A 21,795-nucleotide genomic window follows, 5' to 3' on the forward strand; every position below is an offset into this window, starting at 1 on the left:
ATAAACAATAGCAAATAACATAGCCGGTTTTTTCGGCAAGCAGGATCTTGATTGCTAAATCTTTTGTATGAAATAAATTCAAATAATCATATCACCAACTATGTGCTACTAGATTAGCAGACTTAACGTAATGGTTCTATAATAATTCGATAATCAAATATTTTTGATATCAATTAAAATCCCTTTTATTATTCTCCCTACTAGAATTATATATTACGAAAAATATCACCTCAACCAAGGATCGAACCTGGATCGTCTGCTCTTCGGGCAGGAATCTGTTTTATTCATTAGACCACTGAGATTAGCGTAATATTTATCGTATTTATCGTATTTATCGCAATACTTAGATAAATAATGTGTCGAACGTCTTTTCCCGGCACGTGAGAATAAACAATACATTGATACCAGCCGAGTACATGTTAACAACAGCAAGTAACATAGCCGATTTTTTTGGCAAGCAGGATCTTGGTTGCTAAATCTTTTGTATGAAATGAATTTACTGTATGTAATATTTATTTAATTTTTAATTTGAACATTAGGAAAAAGAGAAGAATAGAAATAACATTTGAATTAAAATTTTAGATTTTTGTATCTGTGTTTGAAATATTTATATTTAGGAAATTTGATCAAAATAAAGCACAAGAAGATGTATTAATAAGTTTGTCTTTCTTACAACTTTAATGGAAAATAATGTGTATTTTAGATGGTCTCATTGATTGCGCCGATCCGGAATGTTGCTCCAATCACATATGCCGTACCAGCCAGCTGTGCGTCTCAGCACCTAAGCCAATCGATATATTGCTACGGAAACAGCCACCCGCCATCACCGCATCCTTCTTCGAGAGAATGAAGTTCCTAATCGACGAGGGCAGTCTGCAGAACTACGCTCGTCAGGAGACCTTCAACGAGAGGTAAGTTCGCCGTCGATCGTCGCGAGACTTTCCCCTTTCGTCCTTGCGACCAATGTCGTCGTCATAGTCCTCATCGTTACCGCGTTGAAATCGTTAGCGAAAATTGTCCGTCCCGATGTCGATGTTGCGTCTACAGTCTGCGTGTCTCTAAGTAAAAAAAAAATAAAATAGGAAACTCTCAACACATGCGCGATTACGAAAAAAAAAATGGCAGCATTAAAATAGGAACACATTAACCATTGACGCTATACAGGATGTCACGAGTTCACCATATTTTCTTTCACATACGGATTTCTTGAATATAAAGTGAATATTCCTTTGTAAAAAGACCGCTATTTTTCAAAAAATTCTCTTTTTATGGCGATTATAAATCTCAAAATAATATTCTAACTGACACAAAATCCATTAAAAATTATCGAAGAGGTAAGATTTCATTATTTAATTTGATTCTTAAAGCTTCTAAAACTTTCCAGATTTCCAATAGAATTTACAATTCAGAAACTATCGGTGTCTCGACATCATTATTAAAGTCACATGTATTTCAAATTAGGCAAAGGATCCGTATGGCAAAGGAAGTGCATTGGGGACCTATGTAAAGAGCCTGTATAGAGCGTAAATCGCGAAGGTCGAGAAAGTTGCATGCTCGATGGAACGACTAAAGGTTATTAATAATACGAATATACGGTCCCTTTGACTCGAGCCGGGAACCGAATCGGTTGAAAGATTAGTCGGGTAAAGCCGATCGATCTCTATTTTTAACTAAACGGGAAGAAGCGCGCGCACACAGAGAGAAGGGTCCCAGCTCTCTCGTAGGGACCCGGTAATCTTTAGCTGCCTCTACGCGCATATTACAAGATACACGCATACCCCTGTATACATCTCTCTCTCAGTACACGTGTATTATCGACAGTACAGACACGAGGATGCATATACATAGATTTCAATATATTATATCTGCGTTGTTGTGACCCGTGTGAAATCACATCCCAACAGTTTTCTACATATGTTTTGTACGTACGTGTGCGCGAGCGTGTGCCCTGCACTAAACCCGCCCCCGGACCCCTGGCCCTCGTCTCCATCAATCTGTCTCTCTTTCATTCTCTTTCTCTGTCTACCCCGATCTTTATCGCAGTCCCTTACGATCTATCTATCGGTATATCAATCCAACCACCCGTTCTTTCTCTTTCTCTCTTTCTCATGTCCGTCCGAGTGGAGCTTGCGTGAATGTGTGAGTCCATGTTTAAGCCTCGAGCTTTTCGCTCATCATGCCGGCTAAGGGGGTGGGAAGGGGATACAATAACCGGACAGTTTTTTCTCCCCGACGCGTCGGGTCCATTGGAAGGGACCGGCAAATTCTAGTAATCCGGAGACGCGACGTATCGAAATTCTTCGTAAAAGCGGAAAGTTTTCCTCAGACTCTTCTATATTTTCATCCCTGCCTCTGGAAATTCTTTGATACTTTTTTTTTCTCTCTCTCTCTCCCTTTCTCTCGACCCACGTCCCCGATCCCGCATCCTCCTCTTTCTCTTTTTCGCCTTTAATCGCATCATTTTAACTCGGCTCTGTTTTATCCGTGCTGCCCGGTCAGTATGTTCTGGAATCACTTCAACACAAGGTAAGAAAACCAGACGTCAAGCTCGACTAAATGAAACGAGGATCCGTAATAAGATCCATCGTAGCAGTAATAAAGAATCTGCTGCTGTTTGATAATATTTTCGTGCATTTGGTATCTCTCACGTATGTGTACATAAAAATACATCCTGCATCCTGATCGCGACGAGCCGTGCGTGTGTGCGTTCGACTGCGCTTGAGAAGCCTGACCTCTCTCGATTTGAAATCGAATCATAGCAGGTCTCCTTGGATCATGTACTTCTGCATTTTGTGTTTGTAGTATCGTTCCCAAGATGATAAAAGGACCTAATCGAATTACGAGCATCAGAAGAGAACAGCTCTTTCTCTCGCTAATGCTGACGACATTTATGTTCTTTTATCGGTCTGAGAACAATGGGATGCTACAGAAAATCAACGAATTGCGCGGTCCACGATCTAAGAGTCTCGATCTTGACAGTTGGAACACATTCCACGATCGTTCGAGCTCGCACTTTGTCCTCCGTTATTGTTGAACACATTCTCGTGTTGCATGGTTCAGTTACCTTTTGATTCCTACGTTGTGTTTCGTGCCTTTTACGTTGAGCTTCCGACTTTGTGTTATTTGTGTATATATACACATATATATATATATATATATATATATAATATATATAAATATATTGACTATACGTATATAAGTAGTGTGATTTGTCCTCGTACCATTATGCTCCAGTGCCAAAGAGGCACGGATTGTTGAAGATTCGACTGTCGTACACTGTATTCTGTTGGTTTTTCAACCAATTATAGGCAATTATAATCTGACAGAGAGATCCGAGAAAATCATCCGAAATATTTCAATACAAGGAAAAAAGAGAAATATAGCGATCACCGTTGTTCGTGGAGCAGACGGTCCAAGAGTCGAATAGTTCCTCTTTAGCACTGAGAAGCAAAATTGACGAAAGTACATCGCGTTGAATATTTAATCTGCATACGCGATTGGCGATTAATGCTCTATATTGAGATTCTTATTAACCGGCGAAAGGATTCTGTCACATATAAATGGACACACATTATCCTCCGATGCAAATTTACCCTCGATTGCCCATATCTTTTAAGACGCCTGGGAAGAAAGCGCAATGGGCGTTTAATTATAGTGATTCCCCCCATCACACAGATATCGACCCATCGATGATAATTATGGATTAATCTTAAGATCTATTCTTAAAACACTTAAGCAAGATAAATGATGTCTTATGCACCTTTTTTTATCATCATCTTTTTTAATATAAATTATATATATGTATATATATATATATATATATGCAATTGTGTATATATTATATATATACAATTTATGCTATAACGCGTAAGTAAAAATAAGGTATTTCTAAATTTACTATTAATAGCACATTTTATATCACCATTATCATTTAAATCTTAAAAACTAAAGGCACGAGTTTAGTTTATCTTTATCAGATAATCTTATAATCTTATAATCTTTGTCTAATGAAAAGTTGAAAGTTAAATGTCTCATTAGGTGTTATCAAGTGACAGTATCTTCTCGTCGGTGTTCACTTTGAAAAAAAAAATGTTGAGGAAGTGTGAATAGTAAAACGTAGTAGATTGAGATTAGCCTAGAGAATAGCGATTACTTTGTTAGTAGTATACGACGAAGCATAAAGAAATTATCTTAGACTATTTATTCGCGAGTTTTCCCCTCCGATTAACACGGTCGTTATCTAATAGCCGGTCGGCCGTCATACGTGGTCGCGTTGTTACACATCTCGGCACGGGACTGATGGGAGTGCGGGTCAGCACCAGCACGCCGCTGGAAGGCTTCACCCTCACAAGAGACGATGGCTGGTTCGATCTTCTGGTGAACGGCGGCGGCGCCGTAACTTTACAATTCGGCAGATCACCCTTCAAACCGCAGAGTCACATCGTCTTTGTGCCTTGGAACGAGGTAAGCTTGAATTTCTCACGGCATATTAAATTCATCATGCGTTCCAGGAACTCTTGATATCCGTATGGTTAAAGGCAATATCAAGGATAATGATAGTCTCGTTCGTCTCGCTTCAGGTTGTCATAATCGACAAGATCATTATGAGCACTGCCGAAGAGAAGCCACCCGTACACGTTCCGCATGCGTGCGCGGCGCACGATTACGATCTCATGAAGCCGGTCGTCCTGGCGACTTGGAAACACGGATTCCAAGGGGCCTGCCCGGACAAGAGTGCCATTTTAGCGGAATCGCAAGTTATACAGGAGAGTCTCCAGATACCCGGAACGGGTCTGAATCTGGTATATCACAGTTCTCGAGCGGCCGGTTACCTGTCCACCATACAACTGCAATTGACTCCGGAGGTCATCCCGCCGACGTTGAATCTCATACACTTGAGGATCACGATTGAGGGTATTCTCTTCGAAAAGATATTCGAGGCCGATCCCGTGATCAAGTTCACTTATGCCTGGAACCGCCTAAACGTTTATCGCCAACGCGTCTATGGAGTAACGACTGCCATGGTCAAAGTCGGCTACGAATATAGCGACTGCAAGGATATTATCTGGGATGTGCAAACAACAAAACTGAGCGGTCATGACATGTCTATTTCGGAGGTTGGTGGTTGGAATCTGGACATTCATCATAGGTACAACTTCCACGAAGGTATCTTGCAAAAAGGAGATGGTTCGAATATTTATCTAAAGCACAAACCAAGAGTTATTCTCACCACAATGGGAGACGGTCATCAGAGACCGTTAGATTGCTACGACTGCGACGGACAAGCTTCCAAGCAACGTCTCTTAGCACCCGTTGCTCTTGCCACCGCTGCGGATGGTTCTATCTTTGTCGGTGATTTCAATCTAGTCAGGAAGATCCTCGTCGACGGAACAGTCAGAACTGTGGTCAGATTAAAGTACGTAGTTATGTCGTTTAATTATGATTCTTTCTCTTATTTTCAAATTTTTCAACTTTAACTTAACTTTCTTCTCTTATTCTTCCAGTGCAACCAGAGTATCATATCGTTATCACATCGCTCTAAGCCCTCTGGATGGCGTACTCTATATTTCGGATCCAGAATCCCATCAGATTATCCGCGTTCGCGATACCAATGATTACACGGATCCCGATCACAACTGGGAGACGGTAGTTGGCTCTGGAGAACGTTGTCTTCCCGGTGATGAAGCTCATTGCGGCGATGGTGCGCTCGCGCGAGACGCTAAACTCGCTTATCCTAAAGGAGTTGCCGTTTCCGCGGACAACGTCTTGTATTTCGCTGATGGCACCAACATCCGAATGGTTGACAGAGATGGCATTATCACTACCGTGATCGGCAATCACATGCACAAATCACATTGGAAACCTATACCTTGCGAAGGAACGTTGAACGTCGAAGAAGTTCATCTACGTTGGCCAACCGAATTGGCGATTAATCCTCTGGACAATTCGCTGCACATGATCGACGATCACATGGTTCTTCAGTTAGCGCCGGATGGTCGCGTCAAGGTTGTGGCCGGTCGTCCACTTCACTGCGCCTCACCGTCGGCCTCATTCGACACGGAACTTGCGACTCACGCTACTCTCGTAATGCCGCAGAGCATCGCGTTTGGTCCGTCGGGCGATCTCTATATCGCCGAGAGCGACTCACAGAGGATCAACCGCGTTCGCGTGATTGGTACCGACGGCAAGATATCCCCGTACGCTGGCGCCGAATCCAAGTGCAATTGCTTGGAACGTGGCTGTGACTGTTTCGAGGCCGATCACTACTTGGCATCTACCTCTAAATTCAATACCATATCTGCCGTGGCGGTTTCCCCTGACGGAGTAGTGCATATCGGTGACCAAGCTAATTACCGAATCCGCTCTGTGACAGCTAGCATTCCCGACGCAAGTGGTGCGCGAGAATATGAGATCTATGCGCCCGACACACAAGAGATTTATGTATTCAATCGATTCGGTCAACATATTGCCACAAAGAACATTCTGACCGGAGAGACTGTATATCTCTTCACCTATAATGTCAACACTAGCAATGGTAAACTCAGCACAGTGACGGATGCAGCTGGAAACAAGGTCTTTTTGCTCAGAGACTACAGCAGTCAGGTGAATTCGATCGAGAATACGAAAGGGCAAAAATGCAGATTGAGAATGTCTAGGATGAAGATGCTGCACGAATTGAGCACGCCCGACAATTATAACGTTACCTTCGACTATCATGGACCCACGGGTCTATTGAAGACGAAACTCGATAGCACTGGTCGTAGTTATGTTTATAATTATGACGAGTTTGGTAGACTGACGAGTGCGGTGACTCCCACGGGTAAAGTGATCAGTTTGACGTTCGATCTTAGTCTGAAAGGTGCTATAGTGAAAGTCGGACAGAACAACAGGAAACCCATTTCGATGTTAATTAAAGGATCATCTGTCGTCACGAAGGTCGGAGAAGCTGAGCAGAGAACTACAGTTCTCGCTGATGGTTCAGTCGGAAGAGTAACACCGTGGGCTCATACTGTTAGCACCGATTCAATGCCATATTCGATTTTGGCAGAATTGGAGCCTCTATTAGGAGAAAGCTACCCTGTCCCGGCTAAACAAAGAACAGAGATCGCCGGGGATTTGGCTAATCGCTTCGAATGGCGATACTACCTTCGAAAGATCCAAGGAAATAAGAATCGCGGTAACTCAAAAGCGATCGCTCAAGTCGGCAGGAAGCTCCGTGTCAACGGCGAGATTTTACTGTCTCTGGAATACGACAGAGAGACAAATACTGTGGCCGTGTTTATAGACGAACGAGTAGAATTGCTGAATGTCACATACGACAGAACAGCTAGGCCGATTAAGTGGGGACCGAAGGATGGTATCTTCGCCGGTGTTGAGCTAGAATATGATCGATTTAGTAGACTAACAAGCTGGACGTGGGGTGACATTAGCGAAACCTACGGCTTCGACAGAGCAGGCCGTTTGTTCGAGATCAAATATAGCGACGGCACGTCGATGGTATATGCCTTCAAGGATATGTTTAGCAGCCTACCACTGAAAGTTACTACACCTCGTGGAAGTGATTATCTTCTTCAATATGACGAAGCGGGAGCGTTACAATCATTAACTACTCCAAGAGGACATATCCATACATTCTCTCTTCAAACTTCTCTCGGATTTTACAAGTACCAGTATTATTCGCCAATGAACAGACATCCATATGAGATTCTTTATAACGATGATGGTCAAATTCTTGCCAAGGTATATCCTCATCAAAGCGGAAAAGTTGCTTACGTTTATGATCATGCTGGGAAACTTGAAACTACACTTGCCGGTAAGTGGCTTTTTCTAGGAAATTTACTGAAATAATATTTATTTTAATTTTATTTTTAAATTAAAAAGAGAATTTCTTCATATTCGCTTATTTTGTAAAATATTCCAAACTTGTTAAAGACGCAATCCATTAGACGCAATTTATGAATCTCTTTTCTTAGGTCTTTCCTCGATACATTATACCTATCAAGAAACGACCAGCCTGGTGCGTAGCATTGACATCAACGAACCGAACTTCGAAATGCGCATCGAATATAAATATCATGCCGGTATCGTGAAAGACGAAAAGATTAAGTTTGGCAGTAAGAGCGGCATGGATAACGCTCATTACCGTTATCAGTACGACGGTAACGCGCGTATATCCGGCATCGAAGTCGACATCAACGGCAAACAGCTACCTCAGCTTCGTCTCAAGTACAACCAGAATCTTGGAGTACTGGAGGGCGTCGGTGATCTCAGAATATACAGAAATCTCTTCAACAGATCGGTCATGCAGGATAGTAGCAAACAGTTCTTCACGATTACAGACTATGACGAGCACGGTCGTGTCAAGACTGTATTGATGAACATTAGATCATTCGACGTATTCCGTATGGAGCTCGAATATGACAATCGTAATCGCATTAAGATGAGAAAACTCACGATCGGAAAGGAGTCGATGGAGAAGAAGGAGTGGTCCAGGATGGAGAAGATCACATATAATGCGGACGGTCACGTGCTGGAGGTAGCGGATACAGAGAATAATTGGCAGTATGCGTATGACGAGAATGGTAACGTGATCGGCGTGACCGAACATAACGAGAAGATCGTTTTGGGTTACGACAGTGGCGATCGAGTGGTTCAATACGGTGACGTTGAATTTAATTCATATGACGGACGTGGCTTCGTCGTAATTCGCGGAGAACATAAATATAGGTACGTGTTTATTATTTTTTATTTTATTAATTTAAGAATAAAGAATAAAGATTAAGATTTATTTTCTTCTTTCATATAAGATATATCTATAAAAAATATATATAATTATATTTTTTTATTAAAATTATTAAAATTGTATCAAAATCCTTTCTTTTTGAGTAAATTTTGCAGAAAACTATTTTGTAAAAACCACTGGGAAACGTTTAATAAGTGTGTAATATGCAATTTTTTCCTTTTTTCAGATACAATTCGCGCGGCCAGCTGATTCACGCGTCGGAGCACAAGAAATTCCAGATTTGGTACTTCTACGATGATCGCGGTCGACTGGTGTCCATGAACGATGATCGAGAGAACATTACGCAATTCTTCTACGCAAATCCAAAAACTCCGGATCTGATAACGCACGTTCATTTCCCGAAATCATCCAAGACGTTCCGGTTCCTCTACGACTCGCGCGATTTCCTGATGACCGTAGAAACATCTGAGCAACGTTTCTATGTTGCGACGGATCAAAATGGCTCGCCGCTCGCTCTCTTCGACACTAATGGTAATCTTATCAAAGAGATGCGACGCACACCGTTTGGCAAAATCATTAAGGATACCAATCCCGATTTCTATTTGCCTATTGATTTCCACGGAGGTCTCTTCGATCCCAACACCAAATTGATCTACTTGAATAAGAGGCTTTACGATCCGACCGTCGGTCAATGGATGACTCCAGCTTGGGAACAGATGGCCAACGAACTTACCACACCGACCGACATTTTCATCTATCGCTTCCGTAATAACGATCCGATTAATTTCAAGCAGAATGTCGAGTATATGACGGATCTGGCAAGTTGGCTGAAACTATATGGTTATGATATCTCAACGATGCTCGGCTCCGAATATACGAAGCAAATGGTGTACCAGCCGAGCGCTATTGTCACATCTCCGCAATTAACTCCGGACTTTGGTGTGATGTCCGGTCTGCAGTGCATTGTGAATCGCGTGCAGGAGAAGTTCTCCGATCTGGGTTTCGTTCCCAAGCCATTGTTGAAGTTGGAACCGAAAACGCGGAATCTGTTGCCGCGAGTAGCACATCGTCGGGCAGTTTTCGGCGAGGGTATCCTGGTGTCGCGCGTCGGTGGTCGAGCTCTAGTGAGCGTGGTGGACGGTGTCAACAGTGTGGTGCAAGACGTGGTGACGTCCGTGTTCAACAACTCGTACTTCCTGCCGTTGCACTTTAGCGTGCACGATCAGGACGTCTTCTACTTTGTCAAGGATAACGCATTGAAGATCCGCGACGACATGGAGGAGCTTCATCGGCTCGGTGGCATGTTCAACGTGTCCACACATGAGACGACCGAGCATGGCTCAGGCACGTGGAAGGAGCTAAGGCTTCACAATCCGGACGCGGCCGTAGTGATCAAATACGGAGCTGATCCCGAGCAGGAGCGACATCGTATCCTCAAGCACGCGCACAAGCGAGCCGTCGAGAGAGCCTGGGAGATTGAGAAGCAACTGGTAATGGCCGGTTTTCAGGGCAGAGGCGACTGGTCAAAGGAGGAAAAGGATGAGCTCATCAGTCGCGGCACCGTCGACGGCTACGAGGGTGTCGACATCCACAGCGTGCACAGGTATCCCCAGCTCGCCGACGACCCCGGTAACGTTGCGTTTACCCGCGACACCAAGAGGAAGAGGCGGAAGAGCGGCAACAGGCGCAACAGAACTCACAGGCATGACTCGTGATTTGAGGATACCACGACGCGAGTTCGAAGTATCACATGGGACTTGATTCGCGCGTGAATATGAGAAGCGAGTATGAACGGAACGGGAGAGAAAGGGAGCAGCGCGTCGATGCTGAAAAAATCCAGCTGCCGCGAACATGCGTCAAACTGCAATCCACGCGAGCGTGAACATCGTCGTCCCTTTCTCTCTTCGGTCCTCCTCTCGTCCTCTTCTCCTCCTCGCGCTCGTTGAGATGCGAAGATCACGAATGCATAGTGCATCCCGTGTTCGGTGCGACCTATCCCGTCGATGTGCCATAAGCGCGTTCACGCGATCGCGATCGATCTCAGATTCGTAGATCGGTCAAACGTGCGTGCGGAGACGACGGGTATGGGAATGGATCGCGAAGTGTCAAAATTAAGCTAGTCGCATTATTAACGAAATGAAAAATATAAAGCTTGTTACATATGGTGATTAGTTTATAGAGAAAAGAAAAAGACACGGAGGAAGAGAGAAGGATGGAGAGAGAGAGAGAGAGAGGGAAAGGTGGCGAAAATCGACGCGTGGAGGAATGACAGAGACGAAAGTGCGTGCGTGAACTTTCAAAGTGCCGTCCGCGACGAAATCCGGTAGTGTTTTCGCGAAGAGGAGGATGGATGAGAATATGTCTTGGACTTTCTCGTCGGATCGTCGATCGAATTCGAGCTGGCGTTTATTCACGCAACAGGGTCTACAAGACACGCGTAAGCACGCACGCGGAAACGAGATGCCTCGAGATCGCCGCGTCGAAGTTAAAAGATGCGGGGCGAGAGGATAAAATTTTTCGATACCAGAGGTATGACACTGACACTCTCCGAACGTCTTAGTCTTATCTGACGCTCCCGTCGTTCGGGATAATCCCTCGCCCCGCATCTCTAGTCGGGACGTATCCGCTCGAGGGTGGATGCGTCTCAACAGACAAACTGTCCGTGGACGTCGCCGTAGATCGCGTCGCGAGACGCTGTAGGAAAAGCGTAAGGTAATCGAGCGATTGAAAGAGAACGAGAGGGAGAGAGAGAAAGGAAAAGAATGATTGGGAGAGAGAGAAAGGGACAAAGAAGAGCAAATATACAGCAGATATTTTTAACAAAGCGCAAATTGGTGTACTAGGTGCGAAACAAGCAATTGTAAATATAGCTACTCGAGCTCTTAATGGTAAATGTAGATAAAATATCGTAACGCGCGAGAGAACGATCGTAAACTCAAGTGGAACTGTCGATACCGCTTTTTTATATGTAATACAAAAAAAAAAAAGAAGAATATGTGACACACATGATATACGTGTGTGAAGATATAGAAACTTATTTGTGCCCCCGTGATGTACGCGAACGCGAGAGATAATCGCGTTGAAGAAAGTCGCGGAGCTATATCGGACGCGTCGCGGTCTTTTTGATTAAGAAAAAAAAAAAAAAAAAAAAAAAAAAATAAACGTGAAAGATTCTGCTACGAGAAAAACGCGATATTTGTGCAAAACGGTTCACGTTAAATCTCGACCGAGGCCTACGCATCACGATTGACACACAAACACACTATCGCTTCAAATCGGCCGGATGCATAGCACGATCGGCAATGTTATCTTATTGATTCTGCCGTTATGTGCAAACGCGTAATTGAATAATGCTATAAACGCACCTGGAATCGAATTCTATCAAGTCTCTAAGATTCATAGAAACTTTGTGGAATTTTTATTTTAAAGATGTGATGAAGATTATTTTCCTTCTATTTGTAAAATCAATTCATGAAATTTTCACAAGATGAGTTTTGCAAGCAAATAGAACGACATATTGCTTTTCCAATAATGAAATAATAGTATAATATTAAAACAAATTGCCATCAGAAAATAATCAAGAAATATTGTCAATTTTATCGTTATAGAATTATTACAACGTCCAATTTATCTGTTTTCAGTTATTTTACTTGTATTTTGTATTTCGTAGATTTCAAACTTGATGAATTTTGATCGTGATTGCCTAAAGTATAAGCGAATCTGTCGGTTTGTCATAGACAATGTAGACACGTGTAAATAGTATCGATATCACTTAAGCGTGTAAGAACTACTACAACGTGATATCGTTACGTAATAAAAAGTGACACGACGTGACGAGACAGCCGTAACGAGATACGTCGAAGTAATAATGTCCAGAAGAAAAATAATAATAATAAAAATAATAATAATATATGATAACGATAAGTAATAAGAATAATAAATAGAGTAATAATAATAATAATGGAAAATGATAATATTACCATTGTACGGAAAATGCCCCGCCTATCTTTCTACTAAAAATGAAAAATTATTTTTTGAATTGTGTCGTCGAAGAAGTCCTATGTAACCGTGTGTATGTGGGATCGCCCTGTGAAAAAGAACCTCAACCCCGCGCTCCGCCGAAGTGAGCACCCCCGGTAAAAAATCGTTGGATTAACAAGAATCGATACATGCAGAGAAATTCGTTTCGTCAAATTATAAATTCCTAATCCTTAAAATATAGGGAATTGGTTTTGCGATGATTGAATTCTTTTCTATATCTTTTAATCTACATATCTATTCAATTCTTGAGAAGAAAAGATTAAAAATTTTCATGAATTTCTTCCGTATCTCTTGTAATTAAATTTCACATCATCTCACTTTTCCTTTTTCTTCCGAGTTACAATATAAAGCATTGTCTGACATTTTTTTTTACAATTTTAAAATCAATCCCTGACTTTGAAGATCAGGCGTTTCATTCGAAATAAATTTCTTCGATTCGTCTTAATTCACCTATTTTTTACAGGGCACAACCTTAGCTCCTCCTCTCTGTAACTGATATAGCTGAACTCGTCGGTGTTTATCAATATTGGGTAAATAAGGGAAAAAAAAAAAAGTAAAAAGCGTAGATCGAAGTCTGTGGTTCGGGTCGAATGAAGTAACCGACTAATAGAAAGTAAAGAATGCAAAAAATCGAAATATAACGCATAATATATATAGGGGTACACGGTGAGCCAACGTGCGAGCCCATGCAGCTCCACCACGTTGTGGTTCCGCGTAGACGATATATTATTAAAAGGAAAAAAAAAATAAAAATACATAATCATAACTACAAACGTACGTATTAGTTGACGAGTTAACGTGGGGTTTAGCGAACGGTTAAGGGAGTGTGCTAGTGAACCTTATAAGTAACATCGCTGTACATATCTGGGTATGACAGACAACACGTCTCCGTAACGCGAAAGTAGTCTTCGCATTCTTATATCGCGAAAGGTTTTTCTACCGCAAAATCGCAAAAACATTTTAGCGACTAGGCCTCCATTAATTTGCAACATTCAGTTTTTCACGTGCGTTTTCATTTTTTCCAAAACAAAGCCATATTTTTTTTTGTCTCACACATGCATTTTCTTCTTTTTTTACGAAAAAAGTAGAAAAATCATAGAAATCGTAATTCGTTTTACATTGTAACGACTGATAGATACGCCGCTAGAATTCTTGTTATTTCGCGCGACACATCATGTCTAGATATCTTGAATCTGATAGATTTCTTTTCGCCTTCCTCGAAGGGGAGCCCGAGGCTAGACGAGGCATATCGATCTGTGATTCATTCCACATGTCAAACCGTCGAGACACAGAGGCTAAATTTTATTTTCCTCCGTAGGATAAGGCCGAGAGAGTTTAATGCGGAAAATTGCTCAGCCATCAAAGCCCCGGGCTCCGAGGCTTTAAATACACAGGCTCGCCTACATTAATTCTTCGAAACCGTAGTTAAATAGCATCGGTGCGCTCCTCTACACCACTGTGATCTCGAGCAAATAATTTTCACGTACTGGAACTAACACATACGTCGGACTAACATTCGAGGAAACGATAAAAATTATTTGTTCAAGATTGAAATACGGAAAATCGTAGTTTTTCGACCCCCTCCCCCTTCCCCTCCCCCCCCGGTAATTAAGCTGGATTTAGCTTCATACAATTCAGCACAAACGCGCGACCCGAATCGAGTTACGACCGAGAATATCGTTTCTAGAAGATGTTTCGACTCGTTGATATCATTTTCGGGATTTTCTATATGTTAGGGAGGGAAGATATCTATTTTTCATCATATGATTTCAAAAATTACGCTGTCGATGGACCGTCAATTTAAAGCGGATGTATCTTTAAAGTGAACTCCGATAGGATCACCTCCTCGGGGATGTTCTCAAGCGTCCCTTCGACATCGCGTTCTTGACGATCTCTCCTCGGATTGTCACGAGCACGCAGGGGACGCAGTTCCGTAGCGCTTGTTACTGAGTTGTCCATTTGCACGCCGTTATCCAACACGTTATTGTAATTCGTAGAGAGACGCTCGGCATGCGGCCGGCATCCCCCGGCCGAAGCGACCGGGCGAACGCTGCATGCGGTTTTTCTATGTGTATACTCGTCTACTTGCAAAAACGATACGTAAAAACGGGAGAGAGAAAAAGAAACAGAAAACGATACGATACGTTTAGGAGAAGAAAAAGTCCTGTACTCGAGTTAACTTTACGCTTAGCGCATGTTTCCTTCGAGCGCAAGGGTCGCGGATGAGTCCTGCTCCCTCGTCGGTTCTTTCCCCTTTGGATCTTAGCAAAAATTCATTCGGCCAAAAATTCGGGGTAAAATTATCATTTACATTCTTATATTGTGTAAATGAGATTCGGTAATTTTTATTAAATATGTATTTTATATATATATATATATAATAATATATTAATTATTTATTTAAAAGATTTAAAGCCTAAATTTCACAAAAAACGATGTGTTTATCGATTACTGTTTCAATTCCCAATATCTAAACAGCTTCAAAGAAGTCTTCAAATTTAGCAAATACCTGAGCATTGCGGAATCGAAGGATGTCCAGGGGAAAGAGAAACGAGAGCGAGACTCTGGCGCGACTTGTCGCAGGAGGGTGCAAAATTTATTATTGTTAACGCCGGATCGCGGTCGGCAGGCGCGATCGACACGCGACTAAGAAAAAGCAATACTTCGTAACTATCGTGTATGTCTTTGGACGCCGTTGAAAGTCCGGCGGTAGAACGAGAGACGATGATAATATGTCAAAAGCGAGGAGAATGTGAGGAAGGATGCATGAAAGGATAAAAGAAAGCGAGAGCATGCGCACGCGAGAGAGTGAGAAATATATATATAAATTAATATATATATATATATATATATATATATAAATATATAAATAATGCGAGTTGCGTTATAACGATAGTTACTGCGAGGGGAAAGAAAGGAAGTCGTGCGCTTTTTTTTTCTTTTTATATATAATGTATACAGGCGAGCCGCGAGAGACATCGCTCGTCGGACGCGCTTGTCGCGCTTCTTTCTATACGCCAGTGAGAAATTACGGCGGTCGCGTGATATTTTGTTTTTGTACATAATATATAACGATACACAATCGAAGAGAATGATATATCGCGTTTCGTTGGAGCGCCTCTCGAGGTCCCGCGACCGATACGGAATCTTCGCGACGCTGCGGATATGGTAAAGTGGTTCACGTTATGTAGCTACGAATCACAGCGATCTGAAAGGTCCAAGAAAGAGCTTTATATCTGAGAACCACATGCATTTTTTTATTCTAAACTTTTAACGGATTGTACCCGTCTCGAATGCCTACCGTATCCGAAGCGTCGCGCGGAGTCTCCGTTATCGCTCGCGGGCGGGAGATGAAGAGCTGCCACATAAAAAAAAAGGAACAAAGGAAAAGTCACAATCGTACGCGACATTGATGTTGTTAATTAGGATACCTACAATTATCCGTAGCGATGGTAGTTTCGTACACCCGTGCCCGCGCAGAAAAAAAGGAATTATCTCACCGTAGCGACCTTTATACTTTCATATAAAGACGACGGTCAATTTGTATAACACGAGGAAGAAAAGAAAAAAAACGGAGGAAATGAAATTTTACCGGCATTTACCCTTGGCATTGGCGTGACGGTGAACGCGGCTCGAGTCCTGATACCGGAATCCTCGCGAGGGACTCAAACGGCGAACCGGCGATCACCGACGCGACCGACACACACGCTCGCCCGTTCGTCTGTTTCTTTCCGTTTTTCGTGAACTTGTACATATTAATTGCGATCATTATGTAAATACTTTTAAACACACACACGTAAACACGCGCGTGCGTGTCTGCGCGCAAGGTTTATTTTAAAGACTACATCATGACATATACATATATATATATATATATATATATATATATATATATATATATATACATATATATATATATATATATATATATATATAATATATTTACCATGTAATGATATTTAACAGTAAGGTAACATATATTCTATACTCTTACACGCTAAGTACTCAATAAATATATCTATAAAATTTCCCCGTGTTTGTGAATGTCTGCCCCTGGACCCATCCTAACGATCCCATCGTATCGTGGCGTCTGAACTATCCAACAAGCCAAAAACTACGTCTCAAGTAACGTCAACACCTCTGTTTATCGGATCCGTTGAAGGGTATTCACTGTTAAGTGTGTTCTCGCCCTTGGCCTTTGTTTCACCTCACTTTTCCCGCGACACTTCCCTCGCGCACCTCATCCTGCAATTTTACTCCATTCCACCCGCAAAAATGTTCGCGAAAGATCTTAGATTAGGTTTATAAACAAATATATGTATATAAATATAAATATGAATTATATATAATACTCTCGCGACGGGTCCGACATGGTCTGACAAGTACCTATGGATACGTGATGTGATGAAAGTTGTTTTTCTATCGATAATAACGAGAAAGTTAATTAAAGTCTTTTAGTAACATCAATGGCAAGTTGTTATCATTGTTCTCTCTCTCTCTCTCTCTCTCTCTCTCTCTCTCTCTCTCTCTCTTACTATACACATACATGCACACACGTACATAGCTATGTATCTTGGACTCTGCGGGTCGACATCATATTCTTCCTTATATCTACTATTTCTTAGTGAGAGATTGCGAATGTGTAAATAGGAACTTATCTGTCGATGCTAGCAGAGAAACTTATACAACAATACGGCATGCGGTAGTCGTTAATCCATTACACTGAGTGTTTTTTCACGCTGATCCTCCTTCATATCTGTTACTCTGTAAAAATTATGAAAATATGAAAGAAAAGATAATCATTTCACTCAAAGTTATAAATTATATCGATTATATTCAAGAAAAAATTACTACGTTACATACAAGAAGACACACATTAACTCATAACTGCGCGGCAGTTTGCTTCAATATTTAAATTACTTTCATCAATCTTAATTATTTCAAATTGCAAGAAAATACCTTTTATCTAGAAATCACTTTCAAAACATTTTATTGTATATATATCTCAAATTTATGTTATTAATTGCTAATTTTTTTTAATACTTTGATTCAAAATGGAAGAATTAACAGAGGCTCGAAATTTAGATAAAAATATGTTGTCTCTCCCTTCGCCCCTTTTATTTTAATTTCAACAATTTCATATATCTAGGTTTATTTTTTCAGAAATTTAAAAATTAAGCTTTTCCTTTTCACGAAACTATCAAAACGATCTAACAAAAACGCAATACAAAGGAATTGAACATCACAGCTAAGTATGTCATTTTGTACATAATTTTATTGTAAAAGACATGTTTTTGACAGTGGTTTTATTCTTTACAAATGATTGCGTTATACTATGTTTTGTGTAGGAACAAGATGGAAGAAATACATGTTACATTTCTGTTGACTGTTATAGTTGAATGATACAATATACCGTACAATAAATTTTGCACTCTCGTCCAAAAGAAAGAACAGATCGAAAGATATATTCATGATTGAGAATGTAACATATATCAAATTCTTCTCCCATGGAGATCTTAAGGAAAAAAAAAATTATAAATAGTAATTATTATTACATTTTAAAAATATTCTCCACAATAATTGGAGCGACTAGCAACAAAATTAAATGCCATTATTTTACAATGGATTTATATTATGTATATATTGTAAGTTTGATCTCTATTTTTTGAATGCTGCAAGAAGCACTCAAGATGTGTTTACTAGAAAAATATTACACGTAGAAATTTGATTATAGAAAATATAAATCGATAGCAAGTATTTTTTATCAAGATCATATGCTTACATAATCAAGTCTGCTACAATTATTGACGTCTAATCAAAAGAAAGAAGGTATTTAAATGCTAGATAAATATTTCTCCAATTATTATAAGTGAAATGTATATCTTGTCAAGAATATATTTTTCTGATTTACATCTTTTACAATTGCGAAACACTAATGTTAAAATCTCATTAAAATAACTTAAAAGAAAATACGTGTACAATTCATATCAATTCTTTGATTTCGTCTATTTTTTATATATTACAATATAATTTACACCCTGTAAACAGCAGTCACATACAATATATATACATGCATTCTTTAGTTTCTTGTAATTGTATTATTTGATGAAGCAAATATTGGAAGCAGCACTCATTACATGTTTAGGAGTAATGGAATGTATTCATAATTAGTAGGAAGTTATTTGCAAAACATGTTTGCCAGAAGTATAGTAATAAATTTATGAACAAATATTTAACACATCACTATAACCTGACATTTAACTGCTAAAACTATGATAGACTATCTGGATAGAACAATATAGAAAATGATTTAATCCTCCTCATGTCCTTCACAAAATATTACTCCTATAACTGTTTTTTAAAATATTGTTCTTAATATTCTTATGTGTACAAAGAATTTTTAGAGGAAAAATACAAAAATATCGCCATGTATCTGATTATTTCTTACATTAAATAATTTTTAATTACATGTTTAATGTGTGGCATACACTATTTTAGATATATAGTTACATTATATCTAATTTACGCATTGAGCTTTGGTATATTATTACTTCATATAAAGAATTTTTCTATTCAGTTTCTTCGATTACACAAAATGTTTATATGCTATATTCCGGAATTATTTTTAACTGGGAGTTATTCTCTACATGTATGGAAATAAATATATACCTTTCAGAATTAACGTGGTATTATTGTTAATTTTTAATGCTTAGACACGAGTAGGATTATTTTTACTGGCATTTTACTTGTCCTATCTATTGAAATATCTTTTTTATGAGTAACAAAAATAATTACAACATATATAAAAATACAAACACAGTATTGACAAGATGACTAAGTTAATCATTCTCTTTAGTGTTGCAATAACAACAATGGTGCATGTGAGAGTAGTTGATTTACGCCAACATTATTACTTACTCAAGGCCCAGAGCCCAATTGATACCTTGAACTAGAAACAAAATTAAAGGTTGCCAAGCAACTAGCCACCTTAACCAATCCAATAGTTGACCATATAAAACGTGTGGCCGTTGCCAACTATATTATTCGTTAAGGTATAATAAGATTGGTTTGCATAAAATCGTCGTTATAATTTTTGTGTGTTTTAAATGTTTTAAAAGGATACGGATTGCGAAACATTTTTGTTAAGTCGACTTTCTCTTTGCAGTAAGGACAAGTTTGCTTCTTTCCAACAATGCACCAACCCCTAATACAAAATTCGTGGAAAACATGTTCGCAAGTAAGTTTATACGTATTTTCGATCACACCTTCCTCGTGCTCGGAAACCAGAAGTTTATTTCCGCATACTGCGCAAACATTTGGTTCCAAGACTCTCGTTGGAATACTGTCCGGAGTATAATACTGAAAATTGTATCAAATATTACAAGATCAGACATATAATATGACACTTAATGTCTAATGTTTGATTTCTAATGTTTACCCCAATATGTGATGCCATTGTGTCAGCACACATTTCAGCAATGTCTCTCCCTAATACTCCAAAGTAAAGACCATAAAATAAAAACAACATGCCGCAGTCCATCCAAACATGAGGTTTAATATTTAATAGGATATTTATGCCAAAAAATGTAAATAACACAAAGATATATCCAATTATACCTAGCGCATAACTGAGCTTATAAAGAAAATAAAACCATTTGTACACGAGTCTGTAAAGAAGTAAAGTCTATTATTATTACACAATTACTATCTATAATAGCATCATTTATTTGATATTACCTAGGTGTGGTACCTTCTATTGGTCTTTGCATAGCTTTTCTTACTACTAGAGCTGTTATACATGAAGATAAAAGCCATAAAAATATAAATCTCCACCAATGGTTCTTTAAGCTTACTCCAAATGGAATAATCCACATGGCTACTAGCGTTACAAGCTGCAGAAAAAATATATCATATTAATATATTCAGTTGATATTTGCATTAAGTGTAAAGAAGAGAAATATCTTATTCTATACCTGATATGACTTGAAATGCCTCTTCTTCCATTCAACCAGTATAATCTGTGCTACTGTTAATGTCACCAACAATATAAGCAGCATTTCCGCATGCATAGATTCATGGCCTCGATGCTGCTCGTGCATCTTTATATGCTCTATCCTACGAAGCAAATTTAACATGAATTCTATTATTTGAACTTCTCTATATCAATATTCTAATTTCAAACATTACAAATCCAGCTATAAAAAATAACAAGAAACATTTTCAAAATAAATTTGTTATATTTACCTCCATTTTTCTTCTGGAGTTAATTCTCCTTCACTCTAAAAGTAAAAAAGAAACATCATATCCTATGTAATCTTGAGAAGCAACATATGCAATGCAAAACAATGGAAATTTTTTTCGGTAGAATAACCATTGTTAACAACAGATACTCATAAGCAAAGGAAGAGTAATATTTGTTAAAACTACAACGAGTCAGCACAATTTTGTGCAAACATGACTTTCATTCGAGAGAGGTTATGTTTGAACATCGCATGTTACTTTCGAATTGTCAAATGATTAAATCCACAAGATTTTGCACCTACTTTATTCGGCATTTGATGCAATTGGTGTACATCCATCATGAGCACCGTATCCCATTAACGTACAGAGAAATATGCTAATAAACTGATCTAACGCGGTCGACGCGTTGCAATCTCATTTTAGAATACCGTTAGCAGTGTCATACACTCACTGAATGACCGGCATTCGTGTTATCTGCATTATCATGTAGAAATTCTATAAATTCCAGTCCAATACTCAGCTGACAAATATTCTATTTGATTCCTAGCTTCTGAAAGTTCGAATTCTCGTGGTGGAAATTAAGTAAATTTTTTTGAAATTTTTGGAATAATTGTTGAAAAGATTCATTATTTCATTCCTCCAATCTAATTATATTCTCCTGATATTTTATTTATTTTCAAGAATTTTAACAAATCTAACATTTTAGAAACTCAACGAATTGCGATTCTCGTAACTTTAATTAGTGTTACTTTTTACTCGATTACAATTCT

The 21,795-nt window shown here is 39.5% G+C and overlaps 2 protein-coding genes across 12 annotated transcripts in view; one reads left to right on the forward strand and one right to left on the reverse strand.

The window, feature by feature from the left end:
- The window catches only part of Ten-m (teneurin transmembrane protein Ten-m), a 499,088-nt gene extending 485,744 nt beyond the window's left edge, over positions 1-13,344 (forward strand). For 9 of the 11 annotated variants that reach the window (XM_089085477.1, XM_089085479.1, XM_089085480.1 and 6 more), the window contains 7 exons: positions 704-911; positions 2,500-2,526; positions 4,248-4,464; positions 4,581-5,416; positions 5,505-7,813; positions 7,974-8,727; positions 8,970-13,344. In XM_089085477.1, the coding sequence (XP_088941603.1) occupies positions 704-911; positions 2,500-2,526; positions 4,248-4,464; positions 4,581-5,416; positions 5,505-7,813; positions 7,974-8,727; positions 8,970-10,458 (5,840 nt within the window). In that variant the 3' untranslated portion in view covers positions 10,459-13,344. The remainder of the gene's footprint in view (positions 1-703; positions 912-2,499; positions 2,527-4,247; positions 4,465-4,580; positions 5,417-5,504; positions 7,814-7,973; positions 8,728-8,969) is intronic. The other 2 variants (XM_089085481.1, XM_089085482.1) reach the window with 1 other exon arrangement.
- Positions 13,345-17,267: 3,923 nt separating this feature from the next.
- LOC105422987 (E3 ubiquitin ligase Rnf121) lies at positions 17,268-21,505 on the reverse strand. The gene is made up of 8 exons (XM_011632596.3): positions 21,328-21,505; positions 21,029-21,063; positions 20,758-20,899; positions 20,522-20,676; positions 20,223-20,451; positions 19,908-20,143; positions 19,703-19,819; positions 17,268-17,548 (listed from the first exon to the last, which is right to left on the reverse strand). The coding sequence occupies exons 1-8, from the start codon at positions 21,364-21,366 to the stop codon at positions 17,494-17,496; spliced, it is 1,008 nt and encodes a 335-aa protein (XP_011630898.2). The 5' UTR covers positions 21,367-21,505; the 3' UTR covers positions 17,268-17,493.
- Positions 21,506-21,795: the final 290 nt, after the last annotated feature.

The sequence above is a fragment of the Pogonomyrmex barbatus genome, unplaced genomic scaffold (assembly GCF_055798465.1).
Source record: "Pogonomyrmex barbatus isolate J1 unplaced genomic scaffold, ASM5579846v1 scaffold10, whole genome shotgun sequence".
NCBI lineage: Eukaryota > Metazoa > Arthropoda > Insecta > Hymenoptera > Formicidae > Pogonomyrmex > Pogonomyrmex barbatus.